The sequence below is a fragment of the Mixophyes fleayi genome, chromosome 1 (genome assembly GCF_038048845.1).
Source record: "Mixophyes fleayi isolate aMixFle1 chromosome 1, aMixFle1.hap1, whole genome shotgun sequence".
NCBI classification, from domain to species: domain Eukaryota; kingdom Metazoa; phylum Chordata; class Amphibia; order Anura; family Limnodynastidae; genus Mixophyes; species Mixophyes fleayi.
The window spans coordinates 459,249,294-459,264,769 of NC_134402.1; the positions used below are offsets into that span (position 1 = coordinate 459,249,294).

At 42.3% G+C, this 15,476-nt stretch overlaps 1 protein-coding gene across 7 annotated transcripts in view; it reads left to right on the plus strand.

The window, feature by feature from the left end:
• Positions 1-13,023, plus strand: part of LOC142102504 (CMRF35-like molecule 5) — a 40,647-nt gene extending 27,624 nt beyond the window's left edge. For 3 of the 7 annotated variants that reach the window (XM_075187340.1, XM_075187342.1, XM_075187344.1), the window contains 2 exons: positions 12,507-12,559; positions 12,695-12,782. In XM_075187340.1, coding sequence (XP_075043441.1) covers positions 12,507-12,559; positions 12,695-12,699 — 58 coding nt within the window. In that variant the 3' untranslated portion in view covers positions 12,700-12,782. Of the gene's footprint in view, positions 1-6,777; positions 6,829-12,506; positions 12,560-12,694 lie in introns of all 7 variants that reach the window. The other 4 variants (XM_075187339.1, XM_075187341.1, XM_075187343.1 and 1 more) reach the window with 2 other exon arrangements.
• The last annotated feature ends 2,453 nt before the right edge of the window (positions 13,024-15,476 follow it).

A 15,476-nucleotide genomic window follows, 5' to 3' on the forward strand; every position in this document is an offset into this window, starting at 1 on the left:
GGGGGCCACCACTGTGCTACTGTTACCTGGTAACTTTCTGAACCTAAGGCACACAACTGACAAAGATCAAGTGGTCGTTATTTTATATAGAAAAATAGAGGTATTTACAGATCATACGAGGGTACATGCAGCTAACAAGCTGTCATTGGGTCCACCACTATAGTATGAAGCTTACTATCCATCCATACCCTAAAGAGACTATAGACACCAAGTTCTCTGGAGTGATGTTCTTGATCCTATGGAGCACTGACTCCGAGCCACACTATTCACTCCTCTGCCAGTTGGACAGAGATCAAGACCAATGTCCTCTTGCTATTGGCAAGTACACAAGGTAATGAGATCCACGGAGGCCTGGAGATCCGTACACCACAACAGAAAAGAAGAAAATCCGCACAGGGTTAAAGGTATCCCCGTCTATATATTGCCACCTCAAAATTGATATACCTGAGGGGCTGCTCTTCCAATTGATAATAATAGAGAAAGAGGGAGATTAGAATTGGAAATAGAAGATGGCACTCCTATCCAAAAAAACTTAATCCCAATTATCTTAAAATTTTTGGTATTCTACCTTTATTAGTTATATCATTAAAAATTAAAAACTAAAATAATGATTGCCCTAAGCAATTCAATGTAGACCCTAGTTTATAACAGTGATATATTAAAAACATAGAAAAGAAAGGGTAAATAGAAAGAAAAAGTGTAAATAAAATACATATTATCGACCCCTAGGTGGAGCAGTCACCCAAATCTGTAAGAGGAAAAACTTCTTTAAATGGCAGCTATATTGTAGCAATAAAATAGTCTACGTGAGTTTGAATCACTCATTTATTATATATACAGATATATTGCGTCTATATATCCAAAATATCTCTTGTCCTCATGCAAATTATATATTTAAACGTGTGTTTATATCACTCTTTTATTGCACATATAACTATATTACATCTATATATCAGAAATTATCCCTTAACCTCATGCAAACTGCATATTCACTGATAATGCTGGGTGTATATATAGATGGTAATAATGGATATATATAGATTATGTATAATTCTCAATTATTACTTATCTGCCAATTTAATATGTAACAGACCTAAATAATCCACTCCCAAATTTGTATTTATAGTGTTTTATTTAGGGATCACAAAATACACTATATGGACAAAAGTATTTGGTCACACTTTTTAATTATTGAATTGAGGTGTTTCAATCCGACCTGTTGCCCGAGGTGTATAACATCCAGCCCCTAGCCATGCAGTCTCCATTTGCAAACATTTGTGATACAAAATGGGTCGGTCTGAAGAGCTCAGTGACTACAAGCGTGGGACTGTGATAGGATGTGTGATACTGTGTGGTACAGCGTGGGACTGTGATAGGATGTGTGATACTGTGTGGTACAGCGTGGGACTGTGATAGATGTCACCTGTGCAATAAGACGGTTTGTGAAATTTCATTCCTGCTGGATATTCCACAGTCAACTGCAAGTGATATTATTAGAAAGTGGAAGCGTTTAGTTACAACAGCAACTCAGCCACGAAGTGGAAGACCACGTAAAATCACAGAGCGAGGTCAACGACTGCTAAGGCACATGGCGCGTAAAAGTCGCCAGCGCTCTGCTGATTCCAAAGCTGAAGAGTTCTGAACTTCCACCGGCACTAATGTAAGCACAAAAACTATAGCTTAATGGAATGGGCTTCCATGGCCGAGCAGCTACATGCAGCCTCACATCACCAAAACCCATGCCAAGCGTCGGATGGAGTGGTGTATAGCACACTGATACTGGACTGTGGAGCAGTGGAAACATGTTCTGTGGAGTGACGAACCACGCTTCTTTGTTTGGCAGTCTGTGGAGTAATGAATCTTCTCTCTTTGGCAGTCAGATGGGCGAGTCTGGGTTTTGCAGATGCCAGGAGAACGTCACCTGCTTGACTGCATTATGCCAACTGTGAAGACTGGTGGAGCAGGGATAATGGTATGGGGCTATTTTTCAGGGTTTGGCCTAGGCCCCTTATCTCCAGTGAATGTCAATCTTCACGCTTCAGCATACCAAGTCATTCTGGACAATGCTATGCTTCCAACTTTGTGGCAGCAGTTTGGGGAAGGACCTTTTGTTTTCCAACATGACTGTGCCCAGTGCACAAAGCAAGGTCTACAAAGACATGGTTTGATGAGTTCGGTGTGGAAGAACTTGACTGAGCCCTGACCTCAACTCCATCGAACACCTTTGGGATGAACTGGAATGGAGATTGTGAGCCAGATCTTCTCGTCCAACATCAGTGTCTGACCTCATAAATGCTCTATAGAATGAATTGGCCAAATTCCCACAGAAACTCTCCAACATCTTGGGGAAATCCTTCCAAGAAGAGTGGAAGCTGTTATCACTGCAAAAGGGGGATCAACTCCGTATTACAGTTTATGTATCTGAATACAATGTCATTACAGTCCCTGTTGGTGTAATGGTCAAGCGTCCGAATATTTTTGTCCATATAGTGTATATTATCCTATTGTAAGTATTATTCCAGACTAAAGACACTATCTAACACACATTGGGCTCTAGTATTCCATCCAATATGGTTTAAATGAGATAGTGCCAGATCAATATGAATATTTTAGGGCAGTGGGTTCTTAATTAGCATCCAATACCCATCTTCTGATGGAGAAACGTCTCTCTATCATATTCTGAAATCTCCCACTATTCCATTACCAAAATATGCCTCTTATCGTTTTCAGAATAATAGTATTAATATAATAGCTCAATGCTTGCAGATAAGGACGGATTCAGCTCTTTAATTATGTTGAAATATACTGTAGATTATATTGTTCATGTTGGTATATCTGAAATAACCATGGGTCTGTTAGGGAGCACCAGCGGCATCGCCACTTACTGACCCAACTTCCGGGTTTTAACACAACTCCTGACATCAGTTACCCGACACACATTTCACTGATTACAGCTTTATGAAGGGGGAGGCTCTTGTACTCCCTAATACTGATACTATAATGCTAATAATGGGATTATATATTTTGTGATCCCTAAATAAAACACTGTCACAGTACCAGGCTTGAAGTCACTGAGCTCTTCAGAACGAACCATTTTGTATCACAAATGTTTGCAAACTTTCTCTCAAATTACCGCCCCATCTCTCAGCTCCCATTCCCCTGCAAGCTTCCCGAGAGAATTGCCTGCACTCACCTCACACACTTTATTACAGCAAACAACCTACTGGATTCTCTTCAGTCAGACTTTCGCCCTCAACACTCCACAGAAACTGCGCTGACCAAGGTTGTCAATGATCTGGTCACAGCTAAAACTAAAGGCCATTACTCTCTCCTTATTCTCCTGGATCTCTCTGCTGCATTTGACACAGTTGACCACTCTCTCCTCATACACACGCTACAATCCCTAGGTCTTGAAGGCACTGTCCTATCCTGGTTCTCATCCTACCTATCTAATCGCTATTTCAGTGTTAATTTCTCTGGATCCACCTCTGCTCCGCTTCCTTTATCATTTCGAGTACCACAAGGCTCAGTCCTAGGTCCTCTGCTATTCTCTATCTACACCACTTCTCTTGGAAAACTAATAAGCTCCTTTGGGTATTAGTATCATCTCTATGCGGATGATACACAAATCTATCTGATCTTTCACCAAGAGCCGTAACTTAAAATTTTAGCGCCTGGGACGAGAAACAAAAGTGCTGCCCCCCTAGCCCTGAATTTTAACCAAATGAACCTAAAATATTTATAAACTGTGCCCCCGTCAGTGTAGCGCCCTGGGCGGTCGCCCCCTATTGCACTGCCTTAGTTACGGCCCTGCTCTCGCCATCTGTGTTGTCTCAAATTACTGACTGTCTTTCTGCCATTTCATCTTGGATGTCTTCTCACCAACTCAAACTCAATCTTTCAAAAACAGAATTAATAATATTCCCACCAAAAATAGAAGCTTCCTGCCTGACATTTCTATTTCTGTTGATAACATGACCATAAATCCCACCCCACAAGCTCGCTGCCTAGGTGTTATCCTTGACTCACAACCAGAGCCGTAACTAGGGTGGTGCGGGCGGTGCCGTCGCCCAGGGCGCAAGCCCCAAAGGGGCGCAGCAGCCGCCCGCTACCTAGCTCTTTTGTCAGTGAAAAGAAAAGCCTTTGACTTCCGCAGTGGAACGCATGTGCGTTCCACAGACAGGAAGTTCGGCATTTGGAACGCAAATGCCGAACTTCCTGTCTGTGGAACGCACATACGTTCCACTGCAGAAGTTAAAGGCACATCGCTGTATAGGACGGTAAATAACATTGTTTTTTGTTCTCTGTCAATTTCACGCCGTCTTCCTTTTGTAAAGGTCCAACTGTAAAGGCTCATTTTTTGGGTGTTTGGTCTTTTTAACAGTACAATTGTGCGCTTCTGACAAATGTACTCCATACTTTTATTCATCGTTGTCCGGCAGAATGGTAAGCATCGCGTGCAGTTCTTCCGCAGTGTAGCCAAGTAGCGCTTTCCTGAAGTGTTGTGAATAATGTTGTTATCATAATAGTATCTCAGTCCACGAAGTTCACTTTAGGCTTATTTTTCCTTTTTCCCCACCTCCGTGCAAGCTGAAAATGAATTCATAGTCAGTCTCTCTCTCTGTCTCTCTCTCTCTCTGTCTCTATCTCTCTCTGTCTCTCTCTCTCTGTCTCTCTCTCTCTCTCTGTCTCTCTCTCTCTCTCTCTCTCTCAGTCTCTCTCTCTGTCTCTCTCTCTCAGTCTCTCTCTCTCAGTCTCTCTCTCAGTCTCTCTCTCAGTCTCTCTCTCTCAGTCTCTCTCTCTCTCAGTCTCTCTCTCTCAGTCTCAGTCTCTCTCTCTCAGTCTCAGTCTCTCTCTCTCAGTCTCAGTCTCTCTCAGTCTCAGTCTCTCTCAGTGTCAGTCTCTCTCAGTCTCAGTCTCTCTATATATATATTTGCAAATATGTGTAACAGATTTCTTTCAGTAAAGTGCTAGCCACACCCACACATTAGGTTGGCCACACCCACTTGTCAAATGCCACTCCCACATAGATGGGGGGCGCCGGTGCCCTGTCTCGCCCAGGGCACTAAAATGTCTAGTTACGGCACTGCTCACAACTATCCTTTGTTCCTCACATCGACTCTATATCTAAATCATGTTACACACATCTAAAGAACATTTCCAGAATACACACATATCTCACACAAGACACTGCAAAGCCTTAATTCATGCACTCATTATCTCCCGCATCGACTATTTTAATTCCCTCCTTACTGGTATTCCCAAAATCAGACTTGAACCCCTACAATCTATTTTGCACGCAGCGGCTAGATTGATTTTCTTTGCAAGTCATTCTTCCTCTGCTGAGCCACTCTGTCAGTCTCTACATTGGTTGCCTGTTTTTTAACGAATCCAATATAAAATTATTCTACTAACCTACAAGGCCATCAACAAAACTGCACCAACATACATCCCCTCACTTAAAATATTGCCCAACTCGACACCTTTGCTCTGCACAAGATCTACGTCTCTCTTCCACTTCCATCACATCCTCCCATTCCCGGTTACAGGACTTTTTTCGGGCTGCACCCACTTTGTGGAATTCCCTCCCTCGCACAGTAAGACTTTCCTCTAGTCTTCAAACCTTCAAGCGTTCTCTGAAAACCCACCTCTTCAGACAAGCTTATGATATTCATTAACCAGCATCTCCCTAGGTTACCTTATTACAATCCTATACACATCTAACACAAGACAACAACCCTCTGACCAACATTGCCACACACACAGCCCACTCAGTACCATTACCTTTGCATTCTAGCTCGTCCAGTGTCCAATGTGCAATATAATATAGAACGTGCCCTTGTGTTTCATAGATTGTAAGCTTGCGAGCAGGGCGCTCTTACCTCTCTGTCTGTCTGTATTACCCAGTATTGTTTTATTAATGTTTGTTCCCAATTGTAAAGCGTAACGGAATTTGTTAGTGCTATATATGTAAATATTGATGATGATGAAATAATGATAAAAAGGAGACTGTATGGCTGGTGCTGGATGTTATACATCTCTGGCAATGGGTCTAATTGTAACACCTCAATTCAATAGTTAACAGATGTGGCCAAATACTTTTGCCCATATAGTGTATTTTGTGATCCCTAAATAAAACACTATATATACAGATTTGAGAGTGGATTATTTAAGCATGCTACATATTAAATTGGCAGATAAGTAATAATTGAGGATTATACATAATGTTATTAGTGAATATTAATATTATTATTATTATTATTATTATCCTTTATTTGTTAGGCGCCACAAGGCTTCCGCAGCGCCTAACAAATAAAGGAGTTTGTATGAGGTTAAGGGATAATTTTTGATATATAGATGTAATATATTTATATGTTCAATATAAAAATATAATTTGTATAAGGCCAAGAGTTATTTTGGATATAAAGATGCAATATATCTGTGTATGCAATAAAAGAGTGATTCAAACTCACGTAACCTATTTTATTGTTACATTATAGCTGCCCTTTAAAGAGGTTTTTCCTCTTACAGATTTTGGATAATAATTGGTATTTTATTTATACTTTTTCTTCTAGTTGCACATTCTTTTCTATGTTTTTAATATTTCACTGTTATAAACTAGGGTCTACATTGAATTGCTTAGGGTAATATTTATTTAAATTTTTAATTATATAATTAATAAAGGTAAAATACATAGAATTTTAAGATAATTAAAATTTGTCTTTTTGGATACAAGTGCCTGCTTCTATTTCCAATTCTAATTTCTCTCTCTCTCAGATCCATACAGCAGCGAGATCCTGGACCACTCCATCAGGAGACAAGCCCCTGGTCAGTATGTCGTACAGTAGAACACCCAGTAGATGGTTTAGTTTATACTTTTATACCCAACCTGGTTTAATGGTGGTGTGGCCTTGGTGGGGCTTGTTCCAGATAAGACTTCCTTGCTGCATATATATATATATAAATCCACAGGTACGTTGCTGGCTGACACGGGATGCTAGGCCGGCCTAACCTTTATTTTTGATACCCGCGTAACTTATTCACGTAGTCTTATCGTATGTAGAGTCTTATGCATTTGTTTGAGTATTTTGTCAAATTATTGGTGGCATGTGCAAGATAGGGTAACAAAACTGTAGATGGAGAGGGTACTCAGCATGGATGTGAATAACCCTTTGAGTTTGAGGCACTGTAGGGGGTAGCATCGCTGGGCTGTAAATCGCAGTTAGGGTGTTATTAGTTATACAAGAGGGGAGGGGGACATCCATTACAGAAAAAAAATAGAAGCATCAGAAGTATATTATTGAAAACACAATCAGTGGTTACAGATAAGGGGAGATACAGATAAAACGCAAATTGCGTTCAATAAAAAGCTGGAATTGTGGGCATATGCCAAGCTGCAAATATTGAAAGATACATTCCAGTCTGTATCAGCAGCATACGTTCCAGGTTTACACCAGGCATACGGCACATACACTTACACCCATGTTTACAACCATTTGTTTTGTTTGCACAATATGTGTTTGTTATTAGGCATCAATAACACTTCAAAACCTCTCTAGTAGAGGAGAAACAACCTCCTGTCTCACCTGCGGGGAAAACAATACATACAAGCAGCCCTCAGCGTCATTGGAGCACTCGCAAACAGCCAATCACAGGCAGTTCACTATCGCTGGCCACCGTCATCATCAATCTCTGCTATTTGTACCTGCCCGTGACCACCCTCAAATAATACGGCTCAGACAGGCGTTTATGTGTCTGTGCCCCAGTTTGCATCTGTTCATAGTTGTGTGAATGTGCTCTTACTGTACGAGGTCTTTGTTAGACTGCCCGTCCCCTCCCTCATCCTGCCTCTAAAGGCTCAAGTAGGTGCCAGAATCATGTCAATCTGTATAGGCATATATTCATGCATCCACTTTTTGTTGCCACACCTGCTTGAACTGTAGAACATCAATTGTTTGCCACAAATCAACTCCATCTATAATCTACGAGTGATTTCGGTCTTCTTCCTGTGGTTATCTTGGTTTCCCTGCTCATTCTACCATTTACAAAGCACTGTCTCCCTTAAAATATTACATGTCTTCTTAGACTGTCTTCCTTTTCTACATGTAACTACACTTACTAGAGTACTGTTGTGGCATGACATTATTCCTTGCTCAAAGCCCATTGGGTAACTGGCTCACCCAGAATTTGATTATGGAAGTTGTAGTCTATTACGTGTCTGACCCTATCCTTGCCAGGGTTCACGCCAGATTAATTTATACCACAAAAACGGCCTTTTAAGGAATTCCTATACAACTTGTGTTATGCCTTCAGCTGAGTCATTTTACATACAACCACCAGCATTTCGTTATCGACCCAAAGAATGTTACCTCCTCATTCCCAGTATCTGCATCCACTGGTGTCATACATCTAGGTTCTTGTACTCTTCCTCTTACTTTGTTCAGATAATGTTAAACTTATATCTGACAATTCCTTCATGGTCCTATCAGCTTTATGCATATTAATATGTGTAAACTTTTAAAGAAACTCACCTTAATGCACAGTATCCACAGGGTGCTTATCATACATTCACACCAGACTAAGAGGTCAATATCCCCTACTATCTGTAATTCAGAGCTGATAGACTAACCAGAGGTGAAATCATCTATGTTAAGGACAAGTTCTGTCAACTGTCTGTGCTGCATCAGTCACCAATATCTCTGGACCAATTCTACCCACTTCACGCTGGCTGATCACCTACAGGTGCCTTACTATGCCAGGGAAGCCTACCCTGTAACCTGTAAGGTTTCTATAGTCAGTCAGGCAAATGCAGTTAGAAAGGTACAACAGTACATTTATTGTTATAAAAACAACACTAGATTATTATGTAGACACAGTAAATAAATGCCAGGCAGGTTTACCACATCCCTTACCCCTCTAGATTATGTTAAAGTCACCTACAGCTTCCAGCCATCAATCCTCTGAAATCAACATCATCTCCTCAACTCGAATGGTTCCTTATATGCAGTGTCAAGTTTCCACAGTGCTTTTTCCTCCCTGGGTAAACCCCTGGCTCTCTCTCTCTTAAACATTGGTGGGAGCTGGATCAGGGGGCTGGAGAGTAGAGTGGAGATGAGTTGTGCCTCCACAGAAGCTCCCTGTCACGGGCACTAGGAGTCTTTACCCAGGGATCACCAGATGATGAGCTTACCAGAGCAGTCTAGATGGTAATATGGCACTCTGGTAGCGGGGTGATCACGGAACAGGAGACAGCAGATGATAGAGATGCTCGTGAAAGTCTATGACTAGCAGCACTGGTAATATATATGTAGAAGTACACGAGGAACTGAATGGACAAAGGAACGTGAGGGTAGTCAGTGGTCTGCGGTAGCAAGTTGTACCACTGCTATGGTGAGGAGGAATGTCCAACAGCAACGAGAAGGTGATGAGAGTCAGCGGTCTGCGTTTAGCAAGTTGTACCACTGTCTGGGTGAAGGAATGGAATCCAAGTGGAGGTATCCGGGGAGTCAGTGGTCTGCGTTAGCAAGTTGTACCACTGCTATGCGAGAGGATACTGGAACAGGTGACACAGGAAACAGGGATCAGTGGTCTGCCTCTAGCAAGTTGTACCACTGAATATATATGTGAGGAGGAGCACGGGGAGAGACTGCAATACAGAGGATACACGGGCACCTTGAACTTGATCCACAATGACATGCACAATATAGTAATGACTGAACAGCACTGCAATAATACAAAGTCACAGAAACTATCCGGGCAAAAGATAACACAGTCAATGATGGCAATAGTCTCAGCGGATAGTAAACTCCAGAGGAGAACAACTCAGTCCAGCAAGATATGCAATACACCAGCACAGTCAATGAGAAGTATGCATACCGTGGTTCAGGAGCAGGCTGTCAGACAGGAGTGCAGAGATACCTGAAAGGTTGGAGGCCGGCAGGATGCGAAGTCCCTGGAGGGTGAAGCGGTAATCAAGTAGGTGCAGCGCACAGGTAGGTAGACCAGCAGGGAAAGCAACAAATACTCAGGAAGCAGTAGAATGTAGAACTGGACTCCTGGAGGACCCTGAAGAGTAGCGATGGTCTAGCCGAGATGAAAGCAGCGAGGCGTAGATCCGATGCAGACTGGCGAGTAGACACCGGCAGGAACACTGAGAAGCACGGAGAGCGGATCAGCTGCTGCGGACAAGTAGAACTGAGGAATAGCAGCCAGCAGGACTCTGCAGGTACACGGAGGTAGCGGATAGAAATCAGCAGGTGCAGTCACGATGAAACACGGGAGAGTAGAGCTGAGCTGGAACAGTTGAGCACGGAGAGCAGCGGATAGGAATCAGTTGTTGCAGTCTCGAGGAAACACGGGAGAGTTGAGGTGAGTTGAAGACTGTAGTGCACGGAGGCCGCGGATAGGAATCAGCTAAACAGTCACGATGAAACACAGGAGGGTTGAAGTGAGCTGAAGACTGTAGTGCACGGAGGCAGCGGATAGGAATCAGCTAAACAGTCACGATGAAACACAGATGGATTGAAGTGAGCTGAAGACTGTAGTGCACGGAGGCAGCGGATAGGAATCAGCTAAACAGTCACGATGAAACACAGATGGGTTGAAGTGAGCTGAAGACTGTAGTGCACGGAGGCAGCGGATAGGAATCAGCTAAACAGTCACGATGAAACACAGGAGGGTTGAAGTGATCTGGAAACCACAGGAGAGTTGAAGTGGTTTGGAAACCACAGGAATCAGCAGCGCTGAATACACGAGGAAACACAGGAACACCTTCAGAGGCTCATGGGGAATGAGACTCCAAGATCAGGCAACGAGGTATGGAACTCAGGTGCTTTAAATAGGGAGTGTTGCCTGATCAGCCAATTAACTAAAAGGAACAGGTACTGAAGGTTTGAAAGGGCTGCGCATGCGCAGACCCTCAGGATGGTGGACGGCCACGGTTCCTAAACACACGGGAAGAAGCACTCACAGTCTGGTGAGTGACACTCCCCTGCTGGGTTGCAGACAAAATGTCTGGACTAGTCTTGTAGAGGACATTGGATACTAATTGAGCTTCCCCACCTCCAGATATAGGGCTGCAGTCAGCCCCTCACCTGTGTCCTAGAACTTGATCTTTACCCATAACCAACCTGGCTTCACTTTTAAAAACATGAATAACAGCTTCACTGCAATATCAACAATATACAATAAGCATATATACATATTTACAATGAGCTACAATGTCCCCTTATCCACATGTAATTAGACATGGCATTTGTACTCTGGTGAGCTGGGGAACATAAACAAGGCTATAAAAAGTACATGTTGTAAGCCTAAGCATTTTGTGAGAAACGAGGGACAGGCTGGTTGAGGAGATATCAAGCTTGTTTCATCATAACCTACATGCTAAAATAGGATATTCAGTCCAAAATGTCATGTTTGACTCATATCTAAGCCAACACTTTGAATTGTGGGAAGTTTTTACACTTTTTGAGGGGTGCTATTGTTTTCTCACACTTGGTTCCCTTTTGCTAATATTGAAAGGCTAAAATGGCCCCACTGCACATGTGGTGACAGAGTGGGGGCCTCCAGATCGGTGAGTAGATGCTCATGTCCCATCCTACCAAAAAAATTTACTTTTTAATGGGACTTGGTTTGTCCTAGATATGCCCATGTGAACACGAATCCCTAATATTCCTGTCCATTAACCCAATTGAGTAAAAACAAATATATTTAAAATACATTTTTACCGAATAAATAACTTCCTCAAACTTTTGTTCACTACTTTATTAAATATAAATGACATTTTTCTTTGTTTTTTCTTCATGCATCATAGTCTAATTGGGGGGAAAAAATTCCCATTAAAAAGACATACCCTCCCACTAGCACTATTAAATGATGAAAGCCAGTAGTTGCTGATACCTATTCACTGGCAGCCAATCACAAATCATTCTGTAAGTGTCACACTGAAAATGTTATTTAAGTTTTACACAATTGTCTTTTAAAAAATTCTTTTGAAGACTGGTGGCCTTTAAAATGTCTTTTGAACAACAAGATCAAAAAAATTGTCAGAGAAAATGATGTTATAAACAACGTTTTTTTCCGCCTAAAATATCTTTCTCAGTGACGTTTATTTGACCCAGTAATAAGAGATTTATTGACAATAGAATATCACATATTACAAATCTTTCTGAGAAACTAAACTTCAACTGATTATCCAGAATACATGGATGGAGTTTACATGGTGAGAATACATGGAACATGTTGGCTAGTTCATGTGGACACATACAGGAAAACAGCGTAAATAAACATAGAAATGGAATAGACGAAATTGTCATGAATGATAAGTTGGCAAAACAAAGCATTCACTGGTCTATGTGGTACAATTCCCGTTAATGTCGCAAAGATTACTATACCTCTAGGCCACTTAGTCAACTTTTATTTTGCTTTTGCGTTTGCGCACTAAAAGTCAATCATCAGTAAGTGTTAAATTCCACTATTTCCAAATTTCCTCTATTTTTTCACAGAAATAAATATAAATGGACCATGAGATCCAGAACACCTGAACTTGTATCAGAAGGTGAGAGATGTCCATGTCTCCTTCCAGACAGCTCCGCACCTTTCAGACCTATATTTCCAGATAATGGGGGAGGGACACTTTATTTTGTACCCTGCTTGTGGCTCATACATACTATTAATATATCTTTCCTTCCAGTGTGACAGATGAATGGCGTTTCCTGGGAGAGGATCCCTCTGATCCCAGCCATGTTCCCTACCCGTTCCTGGACAAACATGATGCCACTTGTCCTCAACTCCAGCCAGGAGAGTGATACAAAACCACTGGAGAACCTGTCACCCCATCTACAAGACAAGGATTCCATGCTTATATGTACAACAATAATATAGGTGGTTCTAATAGAAGAATTTTCACTTAAAATACTCTTTTTTGCTTTTATTGAGGAGTGCAAATATTGAGCAATTATAATCAAATGCAAATGTTTATAATATTATGAAATATTTGTAAACATACTTTTTTTAGGAAAAGGTTATTGTGACACATTAAATTTTAAGTAATAAACTGACTTAATGAATATAACACAGTGAAATACATTACAGGCCTGACTCATTACCAAACACAAAAAGAACGTAATGTGCACGTCGGTATCTAATTCTAGGTCCATTGTGCTCTAATAGACCGGTCACTGCAGGATACGTCCAATACACATGTGGAATTTCAAGTCAGAAAAGACCACACAAAAATAAATGAAAACTATTCAATTAATGTTACCTGTTAATAATTCTATATTAATCATCCTATGTGCTCCTTCTGCCCCAACTCAGGTGAGGAAATCTATTCTCTAATTATGTCCTCTCCTTAGTCTACCTTCCCCATAGATCTCTCTCGCCTTCTGCCTTCTAAAACCTAGACCAGCTATTTAACTTATCTCTCTCCTCCGGTATTGTCTTCTCTTCCTTCAAAAATGCTATTGTCTCCCTCATTCTTAAACAATCTTGACCCCACCACCCTGTCCAATTACCACTCCATTTCTCTCCTCCCCTTTGCTTATGAATTGCTCTAATGGCTGGTCTACAGCCATCTCACTAACTACCTCTCTGATAACTCCATCCTCGATCCTCTCCAATCCACAGAAACTGCCCTGGAAAAAGTCACTAATGACCTTCTAACTGCTAAGTGTAAAGGACGCTACTCCTTTCTCATCCTCTTGGATATATCTGCTGCCTTGAACACAGCTGATCACCCTCTACTGCTGCACACTCTTCACTCCATTGGTCTTTATGGCACTGTCCTCTCTTGGGTCACCTCCTATCTCCTATCAACTTCAAATCTACCTCTCTTCTTCTGACTCCTCCCCTTCCCTCCTCACTAGGGTGTCCTGCTGCCTCTCTGCCATCTCCTCCTGGATGTCACAACACTTTCTTAAAATCAATACGGTCAACTTTGAACTTATAGACTCCCCTTCCCTCCCTCTAGAGACCCCTGCCCTCCCATCCTTTCCATCACTATTGGTAATACCATCATCTCCACTTTTCCCCAAGTTCAATGCCTGGGTGTCATCCTTGACTCCTCCCTCTCTTTCACCCCCAACATCCAATCCTTACTCAATTCTGCTGCTTCCACCTCCGCTACATCGCCTGTATCAGACCCTTCCTATCCATTGATGCCACCAAAACTCTCATTCAAACTCTCTGATCATCTCCCAACTTGATCAATGCCACCTCCACCTTACTGGCCTCCCCTGTTCTTGTCTCACTCGTCTTCAGTCCATAGTCAATGCTGCAGTCCAACTAATCGTCCTCTCTTGTCGGTCTACATCTGACTCCCCTCTCTGTAAAGCACGGCACTGGCTTTCCCTCCACTGTAGAATCATCTTCAAACTCATCTCCCTCACCTACAAACCCCTCTAGAGCTCCACTTTTCCTTATCTCTCCAACCTCATATTTCAAACAATTCATACTTCCTCTCACCCTCTACGGTCAGCCAATGACCGCCGACTCACTTCCCGTCTGATTACCATGTCTCACTCTCATTTAAGATTCCTGTGCTGCCGCCTTCTCTTTAATGATCACTCTCATCCTATCAGGCTATCCCCTAGCATGGAAATCGTCAAGAGATCACGCAAAATCCACCTGTTCAGGAAAGCCTACTCTTCCTCTATCTAACCTGCTATGGCCCCTCCTCAACCCACCTCTTCATGATTCTTCCTCACCAATCATAGTTAAGCTTTCCTTCTTTCTTCCTCCGTCCTCATTCTGCCCTCTTGGTCATCTCTCCCCTCAGAGTTCTTGTCACCTCTACCTGAGTCAGCACTTTGAGTCTGCCCCGTCCCTTTAGATCGTAAGCTCCCACGAGCAGGGCCCTCTAATCCTCGTGGGTATGCATACGAAATTCCGACTGAAGAAATATCAACACTTATCCTGCCGGCATGTTAAATGCAGGTATTTAAATTTCGCCGCCACAGGGTCCCCCCGATTTTCTTTCAACCAGCCATATTCTTAGCCAGCCTCGGCTGGTGGTACCATAGCAGGTGAGCTCGCAGCAGGGGGTCCATCTGCCATGATACCAACCAGCCCCAGACTGGTCAGCACAGGGCAGGATTCCCCAGGAAATTGGGATCCGCAAAAAAAATGTGGGCTCGGCCCCGTGATGACAGCACTAGGACTTCCTACAGTGGGTATAGGGTAATAAATGGTTAAAATAAATAAATTAAACACTATTTTACATTGGTGAACTACAGGTCCCAGCAAGCCCGGGCAGCCATGAAGAGTGGGCATGCTGGTGCTTGTAGTACTACAAGGACAAGCATACCAATGGCTACCCCACAAAAACATTCCAAGCGTGTTTGCAAAAAAAAAAATTTTCTCTGGCAACTTGATCCCCAAATTAATCCAGCTGGAAAATGATTGTCAAAAATGCAATGTTGCATAACGAAATTCTAACAGCTGGCAGGTCTAATTATAACCCGAGGCTGCGTCAC